Here is a 17748-nt window from a genome sequence, read left to right as displayed (position 1 = left end):
TGAGTAACAGTAATGTAACAGTAACAGCAATATTCAGTTAGTTTCTAGTGCAAAAATAAATAAATAATTTCCAATTTACCATTAATAATGGAAAAGTTACTTGTCACTGAAAGTATTAACTATTAGTGACAAATTGAGTAGTTGCAATAGTCACACTATTGGAAAGACTAGTATCTAATAAAAAGTTACTAGTGAAAATATACTCATCAGTATTTCATCATATTTAATTACTAGTTATTAAAAAAAGAAATAGAAGAAAAAAAGGAATAAATGTTAAAACAGACCGTCTTACAATAAATGCTAAAGTAGATGAGGGTGTTTGTAGGATTTGTTTATATAGAATGGAATGACGTATTGAACATGGAGAATAGTTTGAATCTGTTCTTCTTTGCACTTTCACTTCCACATCATTACAGAAACCTAATATTACACTAAATTGAATGCTTTTGATGGCATTTGAGGTCAAAGGGAACAGGGAACAGAAATAATGGCATCCTTTTACCATGAACAACAGCTGGCAGTGTTTGAGGAATGGGTCGGTTGCTCCGTCTGTGCATTACAACTTAGTCCGGTTGCAATGCAAAGGGGCACTAAGTTACAACTATTTTTGCATTGCGCTATTACATTTTTGACTCTAGGGCTGTCACAGGACCTTTATTTTTTTAGTGACATTTTAGGTATGACATTCCAAAAATTTCATTAAATTTCATATGAAATATAAAGCTGAGTAAAGTGAACACTGATTTAAACCCAACATTTCATTAGTGAACACTGTTAGATTATTTCTTTATCTTTATTCAGAGATGTCGTTTTAGTCAGGAATGCACAGCTGTGGGAAGGGAATGAACACAGAAAATATTCTATGTTCAAGCTTCTTCAAAGTGTATTGTCCATGCATACTTCTTTAATACACAAAAATAGCATGCATTATTTTATATAGAGAGAAAAAACATATAGTGAGAATTATAACTCTTAAAAAAAACAAAAAAAAACAGATGTTTTCTGACCAGGATACTCCTGGATTCCGGCATCCTGACCTGTTTTCAAGCTTACACACGCATACAGGGTGTATGGTGATTTATTATTATAACTAACAATAAAACAGAGAAAAGAGAAGGGAAATTCTTACAATAGCTTATCCTCTAACCTTGATATTCCTTCATGTATACAAGCTGAGAGCCTATTTCTTACAAAGACCTGCTGAGGGTTTAACTTTATCTTCTATCCGTCTGTATATACTGACTAAAATATGTATGTTAAAGGCGAAATGGGTCATTTTTGCACCATTAATGCCATCAAACACAATTGCAAAATTAATAGGTGTGTTCGACTTGAAGAGGCGCTGTGCAGAACGATTGGTGCATGATATCAAAGTACTGCAAGAGCGTTTTGAAAGCATACAGAGCCATCTGTTTTCTAATCGCTCTTGTGGTACTTCGATGTCATACACTAATCGTTGTGCACTTCAATTCGAACATGCCTAATGACTCTTCAAACAGGTTTCTAGAAAGCCCCTCCCCCTTTTCCATATGCATATCTTTTTCCATACGCATATTAAGCTAGGAGAATTAATCCTTAAGTGTTATTCCTTTGATTTTTGAATGTTATGTGACCTGATTTCCATATTTGCTTTTTATTAACATCTTTTTCTTTTTTTAGAACACTTATTGCATAACTCAACAGTTTAAGAGCAACCCCATTGAGGAACCTTTACCATGCAGGGATATGTATGGAGTTCAAATCAACGTCCCCCGCCAAACTATCAAGAACGTGCTCCACCTCAGTACCAAGAACGTGCTCCCCCTCAGTATCAAGAACATGCTCCCCCTCAGTACCAACAATACCCACTTCAGTACCAAGATCAATTCCCGCCTGATTACCAAGACTTCAGAAATGATCAACCCAATATGTTCCAGGCACAGTTCAACACCCAATTTGCTGCAAATCATTGCAAATCAAAAAACTTTAGACCAAACATGCATGGATATAATACACAGACAAACCGGGCCCATCCCCAGTACCCGTGTGCTGCCTCCAACACACAGCAGCACTACCCATCTGAAAACCCCAACACATATAGGTGTTATGCCCAATTTGCCATGCAATCAAACCCTTCCTCCCCACAGAACTACAGAAACACAGGCCACAATCAAGCTCACATGTATTGGTCTCCACAGTCAGACCATGGCAGCTCTGTGGGTAACAACAGGGGTTGGAGTTCCCACACTTCCAGTAATGGCAGCTCTTGTTCCATGAACAATCAGCAACAACTTCAACCTCCTAGAACAGCTCCTCGTCATCATCAACAACATCAGTTGTCTAGACAACACTCAGGCAAACAACATAATATGCACCACCGGACACAAGGACACCGCCAACAATCCTCTTCTTGGGCCCATAACAATGGAGTTTCCCATAGAATTTCCAACAATCAAGCTCCGAGCCGGACCACGGCCAGTTATACCTCATGCAACCTTACGACACCACCTTCTGGAGCACAGAGTGACATTTCATTGCCTTCCAATAACTTAAACCAAAGTCCTGTTAACCAGAACCAGCCAGAACTGAGGTCAAATATAGGTCCAGCTGTATCGACAATCCAGTCTCAGAATAACCAAAGCACTGGGCAACAGTCTCAAGGCACAAACTGTGGGACACATAACGTTAATGAAACCTCTCAAATGACACGGACCAATGAAGCCCAGCCTCAGCCTCACTCTAGATCTTATGTTAACACGCTAATATATAGATTACTGTGTTCAAATGGCAACGAACAAGCAAATAAGCAGCAATCAGTTGAAGGAATTGCACACCAGAACACTTGTTCAGAACAGTCGGAGGTTTGTGCAACCAACAGGACTGACCAACATTCAAAGGAACCTTCTTCTGAACCTAGTGCACGGTGTACAGTTGAACCACCCAGTAAAAGAATGAAGTATGATGTGGTTCAGAGAGACTATTGGAACAAAGAAACAAGTGTGTCCAAAGATTTTGGAGCGCAATCTGTCCGACCTGGTAGCCATCAGACAGGTAGCAATGAGAAAAGACCTAAAGGAATGAGTCTACACAGCATACAGTACAGTACGGACCCAGCGGACTGTCTTGAAGCGGTGTTTGCACTACAGAAAGTCTCTCAGCAAGTTCACAAGGCCATAGCCATCGTTCCACCCATTTCCCAGCAGACCTCAAACACTGCACTGGTGGCTGATACCAACCCAAAAAAAGCTGACAGTCCACCGTTAAAGATTGATTCCGTTTGGACACTTGTTGAAGAGTCTGATGCACAAAAAACTGTAAATGACCAGTTGCCTGAATCCCCTTCACCAACGGCTCAACAAGAGGACAAAAGCCTTGAAATTGAGACTACAAGCAACATTGCAGACTCTGATAGATGCTCTACTAGCCCAGTTGAATGTCAAAATAATGCTCAACAAGGTGACGGTGATTCAAGTGATGCTTCATTAGACTTGTCCAGTGTGCCAGTGGTTAAGTACACACTGGAGAAACTAATGGACTTAGTGAAGTCTTTAGAGATAGCGGAATTATCATCCAGATATCCAGATGAATCGGAGAGCTTTTTTAATAGGATCTTGAAACTCTATTGGAATGGGAGTCAAGACAATCTTGTGGAGGCATTGAAATCATTTAGAAAGGAGGCAGAGCGGCATTCATCTGTAGATATCGTATGGGATTATGAGTCTGTGGTATTTGAAAGCATTGAAACCGAAAACCTAAAGAAGCTTGCTCATTGCGACGTTCTCAACAATGAGATGTATTCATCGTCTGAGGAGTTCAGGTCTTCTTGGTTAAATGTTGATGGACAGCCAGCTGATATTGAAAAGGTGCTTTCAGAACCACTGTTGGATGACATAACTGTGAGCAAGGCAACATCACAGGTATTTTCAGATAAGACTGTTGTCACGTCAACCAATTTAGGTGCGAATTCCCACAAAGTCATGCCTGAGGTTTCATCCGCTGAGAAAAGTGCAAGACCAGACATGTGTAGTCCAGCAGCTCTTCTCAAACCCCAGTCAAGAAATGACAGGGAGGAAATGGCCACCGAAAACAATTGTCATTCATATGCAGGGCTGTCTAGAATGACATATCTGAGCAGCGTCTCCAGTGAGAAAGAAACATTCAAGAAGCAAGTGGACATCAATCAAAACCACAATTTTAACACAAAACCTTCAGATAACTCCCCATTAGCAGAAAGATCTACAGTAAAACTTACAGACTGCAGCAATGAAATAGAAGTATTCAGACAAGATCATTCTGAGCGAACATGTCATAATTTGTCTGTGTCAGAATCACTTCCTCTGAGCCCTGGAAACAGTGTTTCAGATGGTGTAAAAAACTCTGACTTGTCTTTTTCTACCGAGACTCTTTGTAATTCTAAGGATACATGGCAGATAGAAGATATTTCTGATGATGAAAATCCAGGCAATAAAGAGGCTCTTAATAACTCTTCAGACATTGGGCTGGTAGAGGATATTTCAGATGCTGGAAATTCTGGAAATAAGGAGGTTCTTCCTATCTCCTCAGACACCTCACCGGTAAAAGATATTTCAGAGGATGAAAATACTGGAAATAAGGAGGTTCTTAATAACACCTCAGACACCTGGCCAGTAGAAGATATTTCAGACGCTGAAAATTCTGGAAATGAGGAGGTTTTTCCTAACTCCTCAGACATCTGGCTGGTAGAAGATATTTCAGAGGATGAAAATACTGGAAATAAGGCGGTTCTTCCTAACTCCTCAGACACCTGGCAGGTGGAAGACATCTCTGAAGATGAGAATCCAGGCAATAAGGACACTTGTATTAACTCCTCAGACATATGTGTGGAGGAAGATGTTTCTAATGATGAAAATTCAAGCGATTCCTTGTTAATGGAAATCACAGTGCTATCATCTGAAGATGCTAAAACATTTTTCCAACAGTTGGAAAATGAACCTGAATGTGGTGTCAAAACAACTACATCAACATTTGACTGCCCGGATCTTGTAGCGTGCTTTGATGCACCCAGTCAGCCTAACCATGAGTACAACAAAGCAGATACTTGCTCTCTCTGTGGTACCAAAATTACGATATCCAATTCCACAAATGCGATGGACAATGATGGTGATCATTTCTGCTCCCAGTGTTGGGAACAGGCTCCATTGCTTGAGCTAGAAGAGGAGCCATGCTCTCCTGTGAAAAATGAGGCTGATGTACTGGGCTCTCCTGCTAAATCCAACAAACAAGGCCAAGACTGTAGTCCGCCATGTCTTAAACTGGAAGTCAAGGATGTGGCTTCAACAAAGGAATGCATTGTGTATGAAAGGCTGACAGGACAAAAAAGTGACTATATGGTAAGATTAGGACTGGTACAAAATTCCCCAACTCTTGAACTGAAAGTCAAGGAGCTAAATGTTACTTCACCAGAGACATGCACTGTGGACGAAGGACAGAAAAGGGACAGTATTGTAAAATCAGAACTGGGGGAAAAATTTTGTCCACCATGTCTTGATTTGCAAGTCAAGAAGCCAGCTGTTGCTTCACTAAAGGAAAGTATTGGAATTAAAAGACTGTCTGGACAAAAATGTGAAGGCATGGTAAAATCAGAACTAGGACAAACCCGTAGTCCACCACCTCTTGATCTAAAAGTCAAGGAGCTAACTGTTACTTTATCAAAGAAATGCATAGCAGATGAAAAAAGAGACTGTATGGTAAAATCAGAACTGGGACAAAATCATAGTTCACCATCTCTTGAACTGAAAGTCAATAAGACAACTGTTGCTTCAACAGAGGAACGCATTGATGATGAAGGACGGACAGGACAAAAAAGTCAAAGTTTGTTAAAGTTAGAACCGAGACAGAATTGTAGTCCACCATCTCTTGAACTGCAAGTCAAGGTGCCAAATGTTTCTTCTCCAGAGGAATGCACTGAAAATAATAAAAGATTGACAGGACAAAAAAGAGACTGCATGGTAAAATCAAAACTAGGTCAAAATTGTAGTCGACCAAATCTTGAACTAGAAGTCAATGAGCCGACTGCTGCTTCAACAGAGGAATGTACTGAAGATGAAAGACTGATGGGACAAAAAAGTGAAAGTTTGTTAAAATCACAACTGAGACAAAATTGTAGTTCATCATCTCTTGAACCGCAAGTCAAGGTGCCAAATGTTGCTTCCCCAAAGAAATGTATTGCAGATGAAGGACTGGAAAAATCAGTGACACAGAAAGTGCCTGAAATTCAGAGGCCAGCTGAACAGGAGCTAACCAAGATTCAACCAAATAAGCAGAAAAATGATAAAACAGAGAAAAACAGATTGGCCAAGCCCCAACTGCTCTTCAAATGCAACAAACCACCTCTCAAAAAATCTGCCTTTTTTAAGCATAAGCTAAAATCTGGTAGCACTAGGACTGGTTCTGATGATTCTGTGCTTTTCACTCCAGATATTGTGGTTAAAAAGAACTTGCCACAAAAGAAAAAAAATCTCAAACGCCCTAGTGGTGAGAGTCAGGACTGCAGCAAGGTGAAAAAATTCAAAGAACATAGGCAAGAAAGACAAGATTATCCTGACAGAACCTCACAGGACCATAGAGAAACCCTACAGAAAGTTACAGAGAAAGTGCCCGGTCATTCAAATGACACGACACCCCACGGGTCAAAAAAGAAGCTTGAGCTGCGTGGCATTCTGTCAGTGAATAAAACTAAAACAATTGAGCCAAAGAAAGTGAGATTTGATTTATATGGATCCAACAGAGAAAAACAGATCTATGCTCATGAGCGGCGTTTTTCAGCCCCTGCTAGCTTAACGGTCTCTGATACTTGCAAAGACTATACCGATGTGCTCTCTGCTAAACAAAAAGTTCTCAACCAGTGGAGCAGCACCTTCATACCTAAAACAAAGAGCTTTCATCCCAGGTCACCACAGGAGGGAGCACCACAGAAGAAAAAAACACAGAAAACTCAGGACCTCTTAAAGTTAAGCATTAGTGCATTAAAAAGCCATTTGACTCACAGAGCAAAGCTTCAATCCAGTAGCGAGAAAGAGACAAATCACTTTAGAAAACCAGTATTTCATCGAAATCTTACAAAAACACTAAGCGGCTAACCTAGTTGCTTTTATTATGTTTACTTAAATATGTTTACACATAATAGCTGTTGCTGAAATGTGTGACAGTTTTCTGTTGATGACAATGATGGATGTTGTTTTTTTGTTTTGTTTTGTTTTTTATTGTTACTGAAAGCAAAATAGAAAACTTTATTTTTCTAAGGTGTTATTGTTTGTAATATACTCCACTGTATGTCACTGAAAATGACTGCAATCAGTGTTATTTTATAAGAATATTTTTAATAACTATTTTAAGTACTTCTTGATGATGTTACATAGTATAAAATATATTTGTATTTGGAAATACAAGACAATTTACTGGAAAGGCAGTTGTGTCACTTAATAAATGTTTTAAATGACTTGTTCTCTTCCTTTTGTTTAGAGCTTCTTTGGTTATTTATTTTGTTATTGCAGAAACAGAACATTTACCAGTACATTCACATTACTCATTCCTTGATAACTTTATTGTACAGTTATGAACTATATGATATTTAATAACCTTTCAGAGTTGGTTTGTGTTTTAATAACTCTGTAATATCTGTATGCAACATTGATGATGAACTAAATTCTATGAAAATCATCTGTTAATGTCTATTGCATATACACATTTTTGTGCATGTGAGTAACTGCGGTTGCAGACGCACAGTCAACTTGCTCTCTAGTGTTTACGGACCAGCTTTGACCGTTCCAATATGGCGACGGCTTACATATAGCGGCCAATAAAAACAGCCGCTAATGAGGCATCTATGTATATATATCTATGCACTTGACGGATAGACAATACCCATAATGCACTGTGAGGGTCGTGCCGAATGAATTCCCGCGTCTCGCCAGAAGATGGCGCCCGCAGCTGAATCATTCATCCAGCTATAAATTCCTTTTAATTATTAAATTGTTTAATTAAGGTTTATGCAGCTAGTTTCTATGACAGAGTTCAAGACAAATCTTTTCAATACTACTGGAGCTGTTTGATAAGTTTCAAATTGAACAATAAATATAAAACAAATACATTTAGACTATTATACTTTTTAGTGTATAAATTGTCAAAAATTAATTCACAGTTCCAACAAACTTTGCTATGTGGTTCAGTGTATGCTGGCCTGTCTGCGTGATATTATGGGAAGAACGTGACACGCACGCAAGTATGCACCCAAAAAGTCTTCAAAATTGCCATGAGTGATGGTCCAGCTTATATACTGAAAATGAGGAAGCAAAAAGATGCGTCAACTCCTTGTGACACAGTCATGGAAAAAATAGATAGCCTAGTTCTAAGAAATAACAGTTACACAAGAAAACACTTTTGCGTGAACACAAGAAAATTCTGTTAAGCTAGAGAGAAGCTGTTTGAGGCCTAAATATCCTTTCATATTTGTTTCCCTTTGTTCTTTGAGGGTTTTTTTTTTTTTTTTTTTTTCAAAGAAATATTGGGGTTCAAAGAAAACAAGAATATATGACCTTAGGATGTAAAGGGAATGCATGGTTCTGCCTGTCCAGTTCACAGGTGTTTTTAATTAGTCTTCATATTATGTTAATTCAGACATCAGTATTTTATCATTCTTAATTCATATGAAGCAGCTGATCCTTGCCTATTCTAACTAGACATAAAACCAGCTGTATAGTATGTGCGCTTCATCTTTTAGACCACCAGACGGCGCTAAAGAGAACCGACCAGCAGTAATAAAGTATTTGCAATTGGTCATGTTTGCAAGCAAATTTGCAGATGCATGTATTTAAATGCTTCAACCTGAGGTTGAATGTCTTAATAACCACTTAAAACGTGTATGACAGCCAAATATATAAATAAATGTGTTGCACAGAAGTTATTCAACTGGACATTGTTACATAGCAGACATTCAAACCAACACAACAGACACAATCAGAAAAAAAGTTTTATTGGCCAAGTATGCTCACATACACAAGTAATTTGTTTTGGTTCACAAGCACTGCATGCTAAAATATTAGTGGTGTTGATTTTGATTCATTTTACTTGAATCGTTCTCTTGTATTCACTAAAAAGATTTGTTCAAATTCGTTCACAGATTTATTCACTCCTTACCATTACACCATTACACCACTGGGTGGCGTGCAGTTGATGCATTTTTGAGTGTTGACAGAAAACTCATGAAGAGGTATTGGGAATTACATCAGCATATGCATCCCAGTGATGTTCATCTAAATGAAGCATCCAAGAACCTGAAAGCAAATGAAACAATCAGTCAGTTATACAGTTTAATTCATCAATGAATACAATAAAAAAAAAAAAAAAGTAATTTCTGTGGTGCTGGGTGTTGGATTTTTCCCAGCATGCATTGTGGCATGACTAAAATGTATATTAGTGAAAATTTTTACTGTTTATTGCATTGTTTGCACTTAAGTTGTTGTTTTTGTTGGGTTGTGTCATGTGATGAGATGTTTGAGTACAGTTGTACCCTTAGTGATTTACTTGTCACCATCATTGTGGTTTATGTGTGAAATGAGTATCCTGCACACTGTTTCGAATCTTGATTCATTAACAATGAATCTTGATTCTTTTGAATCATCTTTGGTTTTAAAAACATGAGCGCCATGAGACATGAAATCTGTTTAAAAACATTCTCAGTGCTGTTTAGTATTAAGATATGGGGTTTGTACAACTGTTTTAAAGCAAGCAAGTATCAATTCAGCAAATATCTATATTATTTTCTTTTCAGATTTGGTGATTTGCTTTATTGACAACTTGTTGCTTAACTTTGGGGAAAAATGACCTTATCTCATCTTCAATCTTTTTTTATTGAAAAGTCTTAGACAAAACTCAAAAAAAAAAAAAAGCGGTTTTGAAACAAAGACATTTACAAATTTACAAGCTGTCACACCTTTGGCTCAAGTTTTCATGTGACAAGACAATATAAAAGCTTTCAAAACAAAATACTTGTGTCAAACTCAGTGGCGTAAAGCTTAAGTTTTTTTTTCGAATTTAACTAAGTTAATCCCTCAGTTGCTTATGTTTTTAAGTTTTAAAACAAAGCTCTCAATAAAACCCTGCCCAAAACTAACACAAACTTGCCAGACTCTATGGCACAGTTTATAAAGTGTTGTGTTTTTATCTTGGAGATCGGGGTTCGAATCCACCTATTGCTTACGTTACATTTTTGTCGTTATATCTAACAAAGCGCCCTAAACGCCAACAATTAACGTGAAGGCCACAGTGGTGCAAGTGGTTAAGTGCGTGCTTCCTGAATAAAAGGCTATAATAGAGACGTAGGTTCGAATCTTTTGATTGCTTATACTTATCATCTTATAAAACAAAGCTTTCAATAAAACCCTGTCCAAACAAAACATGAAATCACCAGACTCGGTGGCGCAGTGTTTAAAGTGTTGCGTTTTAATCTTAGAGACCAGGGTTCGAATCCACCTATTGCTTACGTTACATTTTTGTAGGTTCAAATCCTTCAATCGCTTATAATTGTCATCTTATAAAACAAACCTCTCAATAAAACCCCGTCCAAAACCATCATAAATTCGCCAGACTTGGTGGCACAGGTCATAAAGTGTTGCATATTTATCTTGGAGACCCGGGTTCGAATCCACCTATTGTTTACGTTACATATTTTGTCATCATATCTAACAAAGCATCCTAAATGCCAACGCTTATCGTGAAGGCCACAGTGGTGCAAGTGGTTAAGCGTGCGTTTTCTGAGTAAAAGTCTACAATAGAGATGTAGGTTCGAATCCTTCAATCACTTATGTTTGTTATCTTATAAAACAAACCTCTCAATAAAACCCCGTCCAAAACAACCACGAAACTGTCAGACTTTGTGGCGCAAATCATAAAGAGTTGCGTTTTAATCTTGGAGACCCGGGTTCAAGTCCACCTATTGCTTGTTACATTTTTGTCATTATATCTATATTGAGTAGTGGCATAAACGCCACTACTCAATATGAAAGCCACAGTGGCGCTAGTGGTTAAGCGTATGCTTTCGAAGTAAAAGCCAACGCTAGAGGTGTAGGTTCGAATCCAACAATACTTAATGCTTTTTTATCTAATAAAACAAACCTATCAATAAAGCCTCGCCCAAAGCATCGAAAATCTCGCTGGACTCTGTAGCTCAGCTTATAAAATGTTGCGTTTTAATCTTGGAGACCCGGGTTCGAGTCTACCTCTTGCTTACATTAAATTGTTGTAAACTACACTATATCCGACAAAGTGGCCCAAATGTCAACTCTCGGTGTGAAAGCCACGATGGTCCTAGTGGCTAAACACACGTTAGTTGCGGACAAGATGATCATAGAGGTATGGGTTCAAACCCCACCTCAACAGAGTCGGCTGGCAACCGACAGTGCCTGGATGGCATGGTTACCTGGGGCAGTAAACCAAAGAAAGAATGTCGGCTGGCAACCGACAGTGTCTGGATGGCATGGTTACTTGGGGCGGTAAACCAAAGAGAGAGACGGTTGGACACAAAAGAAAAAAGTCGGCTGGCAACCGACAGTGCCTGGATGGCATGGTTACCTGGGGCGGTAAACCAAAGGAGCGAAAGATACAAACTGTGGCGGTTAAACAACCAGAACATGAGCGAAAGACAGGCTGGAACGGAACAGGCAGAAAAGGGCGAAGCGGGCTGGGCTGAGAGATACCTGCAGAGAGAGGAAAAAAAACCAAAAGAATTTTTTTTTTTTTAATTTTTGGCCTTTTTTTGGAAAAAAATCCAAAAAAATCCAAAATTTTCACACTGCTCTCGAGCAGGTTTGAACTCGGATCTCCCGCATCATAGCCTGTGCATTAACCACTGGACCACGACGACTTCATACAACAACATGCTCTTTAGCAATAGTTAACCACTGAACTCATAAACCCAATTTAAAAAAAAAAAAAATTAGAATAATAGTAATTTTAGAAAAGGTAACATTTCTGAATTAAACCCTTTTTTTTTTAATAAATAAAAATAATAATTTTAGAAAAAGTAACATTTCTGATTAAAATCTGAATTTAAAACATTGAGTCTGCATTAAATTGTATATATTTACAATTGTAAATCAGTAATCCTAAAAAAAATACAGTATAGTATAATAAATATAGTATACCCAAAAATGAAAATTCTGTCATCATTTACTCACCCTCAAGTTGTTCCAAACCTGTATAAATTTCTTTTCTTCTGCTGAACACAAAAGAAGATATTTTGAAGATATTATTGAAGAATGTCGGAATGTCAAACAATCTATACCGGTGTGATGATTCTTAAATGGCTTTTCATATTAATATTTCCATGTGTACAAGGTATTCGAAACAAGCAGTGTCATCAAGCATTACCTGTCTATGTCCCTGAACTCTGCTTCTGTTGGGTAGGTGCGCAGTCTAAAGACATTCTCTATCCTACAGGTTAAAAAGACAACAAAAAAAACCTTATGCATATTGTATTGTTTTAAATATGAATTAACTTTGTCTTAATTAAAGCACACATTCCAACAAAATAATCTTTGCAATTTAAGGCTTTAGTCCGCAGCAAACAAAGTTAGTGATGTGTAGAATCTTAAACAGAGAAAAAGCACTTTAGTTGATTGTTTTTGCTTTATAATATGAATATCACAATTCATATAAAGTGTATAAACATAACGCAACAACTGATTGATCTAAACGTCTGACAATCGAGTTCAGCAAGAGAGCAGCATGTAAACAAAGCCTTCATGGAAGATGTGACTACCATCAAACACGATTAGATGTCAAACAACAAGTACTTTTTAAACAAAAAGGCATACATCTATCATAAACTCGTTCAACACACTAACGAAATCCTTCTTAACGTGATCAAAATGAACTGAAAGACGAGGCCTGCTATGGCATATTAGAATAACACTTCAACTTATAAAATGACTTAAATACAAAAACAGACTGCTATATAATGCGCGACAGTAATTTTACAAGACAACTGCACTGTACGCAGAAAGTTACTTACAAACAAGTCGCGAGACACTTGCTTTCTGCACTTCCTGCACATTGTAGGCCTCTTGAGGTTGCTGTTAGGCTGGAAAATGTGTTGTTGAGTCTTTCACCTGCACGATCTGTACTCTCATGCCATTAAAACAGGTCTAAAAGTGTGTTGTGGCCACTGCTTCCAGCGTCATGTTGTTAGGGATCCAAGGCATTATGCTGAAAGTGAAGCCAGCTTACGCCGCCTAGTGGAGCGGATGTAAAACTGCATCAATCATTAGGTTAGTCTGGTTTATTGAGCGTGTAAAGCAGGTGAAGATATCATAGCATTAATACACGAAAAAAGTCGGTGACCACTCGCGGATGAGAGGAGTGCGATGTAAAATGCATTTATTTAAAAACAAATATATATGATTTTGTTAGAATCTCGACCAGCGTGCATCTATCTGTTTCGACAACGACCCACATCAACTCTCAAATGATGCGGTAAAGGTAAGACATTTATATATTAGGGGCTTGAGATTGATTATTCATTTAAAATGTTTTTATCATGTTTGTTCATAATTAAACATTTCGTTTAATGTCGCGTTGTTGCGTCGGTTTGTGCAGATTTAGTCAGCGTTTATAGTAATTAATCCCGTCGCACTATAAGCAAATTGGCGTGTTCATTGAGCTCACTGACTTCTTTAATGTAAAGTTTAACCTATAAAACGTACTGGAAATGTGTTTATCACTTTGCTTTATTTGAATCAAATAATGTTTATGTAAATGCAAAGCGTTTAACCGCTAAGAGAGCGCGTTAAAGTTAGTTTTAGGTTCGAAATGCGCTGGATGTTCGAAAGGGAGCGTCTGAAAATTCCACCGATTGTTCTCAAAATTCCAAGTTCCAAGCCTTATGCACTTGTGGTCATAGGTTTACATACACCTCGCAGAATCTGAAAAATGTAAATAATTGTAACAAAATATTAGGGATCATAAAAACGGTTTTTATTTAGTATTGTCTTGAATAGGTTAATGAGTTCCTTGTTTATCCTCCAGCTCCTGCACATGCTTAGGTTTTCCAGCATCTTCTGCATAATTGATCCCTTTCCAGCAGTGCCTGTATGATTTTGAGATCCATCTTTTCACACTGAGGGACTACACAGAACTATTAATAAAGCTGCAAACTCTCAGAAGGGCAACACAATGCATTCCAAGAGATTAAACCTTTTTTTTTTTTTTTTTTTTCTTATTTTGTTTAAATATCTTTTCTTTTTTTCGGGATGTTCGCTAATCGATACAAAGCTATTTCCAATTTTTTACTTCTAAGCGAAGAACGAAAAGTACCTTTGCTGTGAGTATATCAGAACCTTGAATCACTTTCAGTCTTTTGTACGTTACGAGAGCGAGTGCGAGCAATATGTTGCTGGCTGCAGTTCACTTAACGGCCACTGGTGTCGCTAATAACAAGGGTTTCTGACTAATTCTTTATATAGCTTCTTACCGATCATCCTGTTTATCCTGGCTCTTATTGCATCGTGTTTCCTTCTGAACAGCCGCGGTTCATCAGTAAGGCCAAAATATTCATCCTAACATAGACCTCTATATACGCTGAATTAATAATAAATTATAAATGTGTTCAGCATTCTGCAACAAATATATTTGGGATTTTCTAGACTGTTTTAAGTCGTAAAGTGAGCAGGATATATAGCAAAATATAGTGCATTCGGCAGGCATGTATTATGTTACTGAGCGGGGCAGCCGGTCTCAGAGCCCTCTCCATCTCTACAGCGCCCCGCAAATTTCCAATGTAAATCTGTGGTGAAAAATGGAACTGCAGCGCGCATAGAGAGCGCTTATTTCCACGTGACGTTACCTCACGTAAACCTCGCTCCAGACCAAGACGATATCAGTCCGCTTCAGATATGTGTCTGCATCAGGTCAGTAACTAGTTGGCATGTCTGTTCTTCCTATGTGGAGTATCGTATTAAATTAATGAGAGTATAAATCCTTTAGTGTAAACGTGCTCATGTGAATAGATTTTATATTCAGTAGTTCTGTTGTGTTTGTTTTATGTTTTTCTGAGAATAGACATGACTGTTTTCTTCACTGAAATTCCTAATTGTAACATTCTTAAACAACATTCGGACGCAATAAATACTACATTAAGGCAATTCTAAGATTGTTGTGTGTACTAAAGTCTGTCAATCATCATTAGAGCGCCACCCCCAGGCAGAATAATGCAAGGACATCAGAATTCTGCCAAAAGTGTGTCTGATGTGTTCAGCGATTAGAATATAAAGCTTACAAAATGTTTATCATAAACTAGGGCTAAGACCCAGAATCTGCCCTACCTAAATTTACGGCCAGCAGCCGCTACTGTTTCTGAAGCATTGTGTTGTGTAGTATGAGTCCCTCAGTATGTAAAGATGGATCTGCAAAATCATAGTCACTGCTGAAAACAAGGTGCAGAATATGCTGGAAAACCAAATAATGTGCCTGGATTTTTCTGAAGAACAGTGGACGGTTTAACTGCCCAGACAAGCAAGGGACTCATGAACAACTATCACAAAACATAAACAGTTTTTTTTTTTTTTTTTTTTTGTCTTGTGGACTTTTAAGTAAGCATGTGTGTGCATATGTGAACATGTTATCCTTGTGTTTTTTTTTTTTGTTTTTGTTTTTTTGTGCTGGTCTATTTGAATAATGTGCCACCATGTCATTATTGATGCTGTATCCGCATTCAGACCCATTACACCGGTAATACTGCTGGTTAGACGTTAGGTGGTGCTATGGAGTCATCTTCGTTGAGCACTAGCTGAGAAGCCTGAACTAAATGCAAGGCTGACTGATTTTATTTGGTTCATTGTATTATTATTTTACACAAATTAAGTTAATATTTGTTAAGTCATAGCCATTTATTTTAGTCTATTTTAGTAAAATATATTTTAATCAACAAATAGGGTTTTTGAAACACCCAGTGGTGCAACACCAGTGATATTTCAGTTGACAAGAGTGCTAAATTTAATTAATTATATATTCATTTAAATGTATCAGTGTGTGTATGTGAATTACACCACTGCAAATCGAGTCTAATTAACTCAGTTTCGCCCTCCTGTGGTAATTTTCGTGAATTACACCACTGCAAATAGAATCTTATGAACACTAAAGTGTTTTGCCCTCCTGTGGTTATTTGTGTAAATTACAGCTATGCAACTTAGTTTCGCCCTCCCGTGGTAATTTTCGTGAATTACACCACTGCAAATAGAATCTTATGAACTTAAGAGTTTTGCCCTCCTGTGGTGATTTGTGTGAATTACACCACTGCAAATTGAGTATAATGAACATTAGTGTTTCGCCCTCCCGTGGTAATTTTCGTGAATTACACCACTGCATATAGTCTTATGAACTTAAGAGTTTCGCCCTCCTGTGGTGATCTGTGTGAATTACAGCGCTGCAAATCAAGTCTAATTTAGTTTCGCCCTCCTGTGGTAATTTTCGTGAATTACACCACTGCAAATAGAATCTTATGAACACTAAAGTGTTTTGCCCTCCTGTGGTTATTTGTGTAAATTACAGCTATGCAACTTAGTTTCGCCCTCCCGTGGTAATTTTCGTGAATTACACCACTGCAAATAGAATCTTATGAACTTAAGAGTTTCGCCCTCCTGTGGTGATTTGTGTGACTTACACTGCTGCTAATTAATTCTAATGAACATTAGTGTTTCGCCCTCCTGTGGAAATTTTCGTGAATTACACCACTGCAAATAGTCTTATGAACTTAAGAGTTTCGCCCTCCTGTGGTGATTTGTGTGAATTACAGCACTGCAAATCAAGTATAATTAACTTAGTTTCGCCCTCCTGTGGTAATTTTCGTGAATTACAGTGCTGCAAATAAAGTCTAATTAACTGATTTTATTTGGTTCACTGTATTATTATTTTACGCAAATTAAGTTAATATTTGTTAAGTCATAGCCATTTATTTTAGTCTATTTTAGTAAAATATATTTTAATCAACAAATAGGGTTTTTGAAACACCCAGTGGTGCAACACCAGTGATATTTCAGTTGACGAGAGTGCTAAATTTAATTAATTATATATTCATTTAAATGTATCAGTGTGTGTATGTGAATTACACCACTGCAAATCGAGTCTAATTAACTCAGTTTCGCCCTCCTGTGGTAATTTTCGTGAATTACACCACTGCAAATAGAATCTTATGAACACTAAAGTGTTTTGCCCTCCTGTGGTTATTTGTGTAAATTACAGCTATGCAACTTAGTTTCGCCCTCCCGTGGTAATTTTCGTGAATTACACCACTGCAAATAGAATCTTATGAACTTAAGAGTTTTGCCCTCCTGTGGTGATTTGTGTGAATTACACCACTGCAAATTGAGTATAATGAACATTAGTGTTTCGCCCTCCTGTGGTAATTTTCGTGAATTACACCACTGCATATAGTCTTATGAACTTAAGAGTTTCGCCCTCCTGTGGTGATCTGTGTGAATTACAGCGCTGCAAATCAAGTCTAATTTAGTTTCGCCCTCCTGTGGTAATTTTCGTGAATTACACCACTGCAAATAGAATCTTATGAACACTAAAGTGTTTTGCCCTCCTGTGGTTATTTGTGTAAATTACAGCTATGCAACTTAGTTTCGCCCTCCCGTGGTAATTTTCGTGAATTACACCACTGCAAATAGAATCTTATGAACTTAAGAGTTTCGCCCTCCTGTGGTGCTTTGTGTGACTTACACTGCTGCTAATTAA

General features: G+C 37.8%; 1 protein-coding gene and 1 long non-coding RNA gene across 6 annotated transcripts in view; one reads left to right on the top strand and one right to left on the bottom strand.

Moving 5' to 3' along the window:
- The window catches only part of ttll12 (tubulin tyrosine ligase-like family, member 12), a 49158-nt gene extending 41702 nt beyond the window's left edge, over positions 1 to 7456 (top strand). For 3 of the 4 annotated variants that reach the window (XM_051892347.1, XM_051892348.1, XM_051892345.1), the window contains one exon: positions 1660 to 7456. Coding sequence is in view for 2 of the 4 variants with exons in the window: in XM_051892345.1 (XP_051748305.1) it covers positions 1716 to 7097 (5382 nt within the window). In the remaining 2 variants the exon portion in view is untranslated. The remainder of the gene's footprint in view (positions 1 to 1659) is intronic. The other variant, XM_051892346.1, reaches the window with a different exon arrangement.
- A 1517-nt stretch (positions 7457 to 8973) lies between these two features.
- LOC127511512 (uncharacterized) lies at positions 8974 to 13232 on the bottom strand. Of its 2 annotated transcripts, none has more exons than XR_007930049.1 (4): positions 13028 to 13232; positions 12385 to 12447; positions 12192 to 12232; positions 8974 to 11711 (listed from the first exon to the last, which is right to left on the bottom strand). It is a non-coding gene; the product is annotated as an uncharacterized LOC127511512 (long non-coding RNA). The 2 variants fall into 2 exon arrangements; XR_007930050.1 differs by having other exon boundaries at positions 8974 to 9290.
- Between the last annotated feature and the right edge of the window lie 4516 nt (positions 13233 to 17748).

The sequence above is a fragment of the Ctenopharyngodon idella genome, chromosome 4, assembly GCF_019924925.1.
Source record: "Ctenopharyngodon idella isolate HZGC_01 chromosome 4, HZGC01, whole genome shotgun sequence".
Taxonomy (NCBI): domain Eukaryota; kingdom Metazoa; phylum Chordata; class Actinopteri; order Cypriniformes; family Xenocyprididae; genus Ctenopharyngodon; species Ctenopharyngodon idella.
Note: the sequence above shows the minus strand (reverse complement) of the source record. Positions and strands in the feature narration are given on the sequence as shown.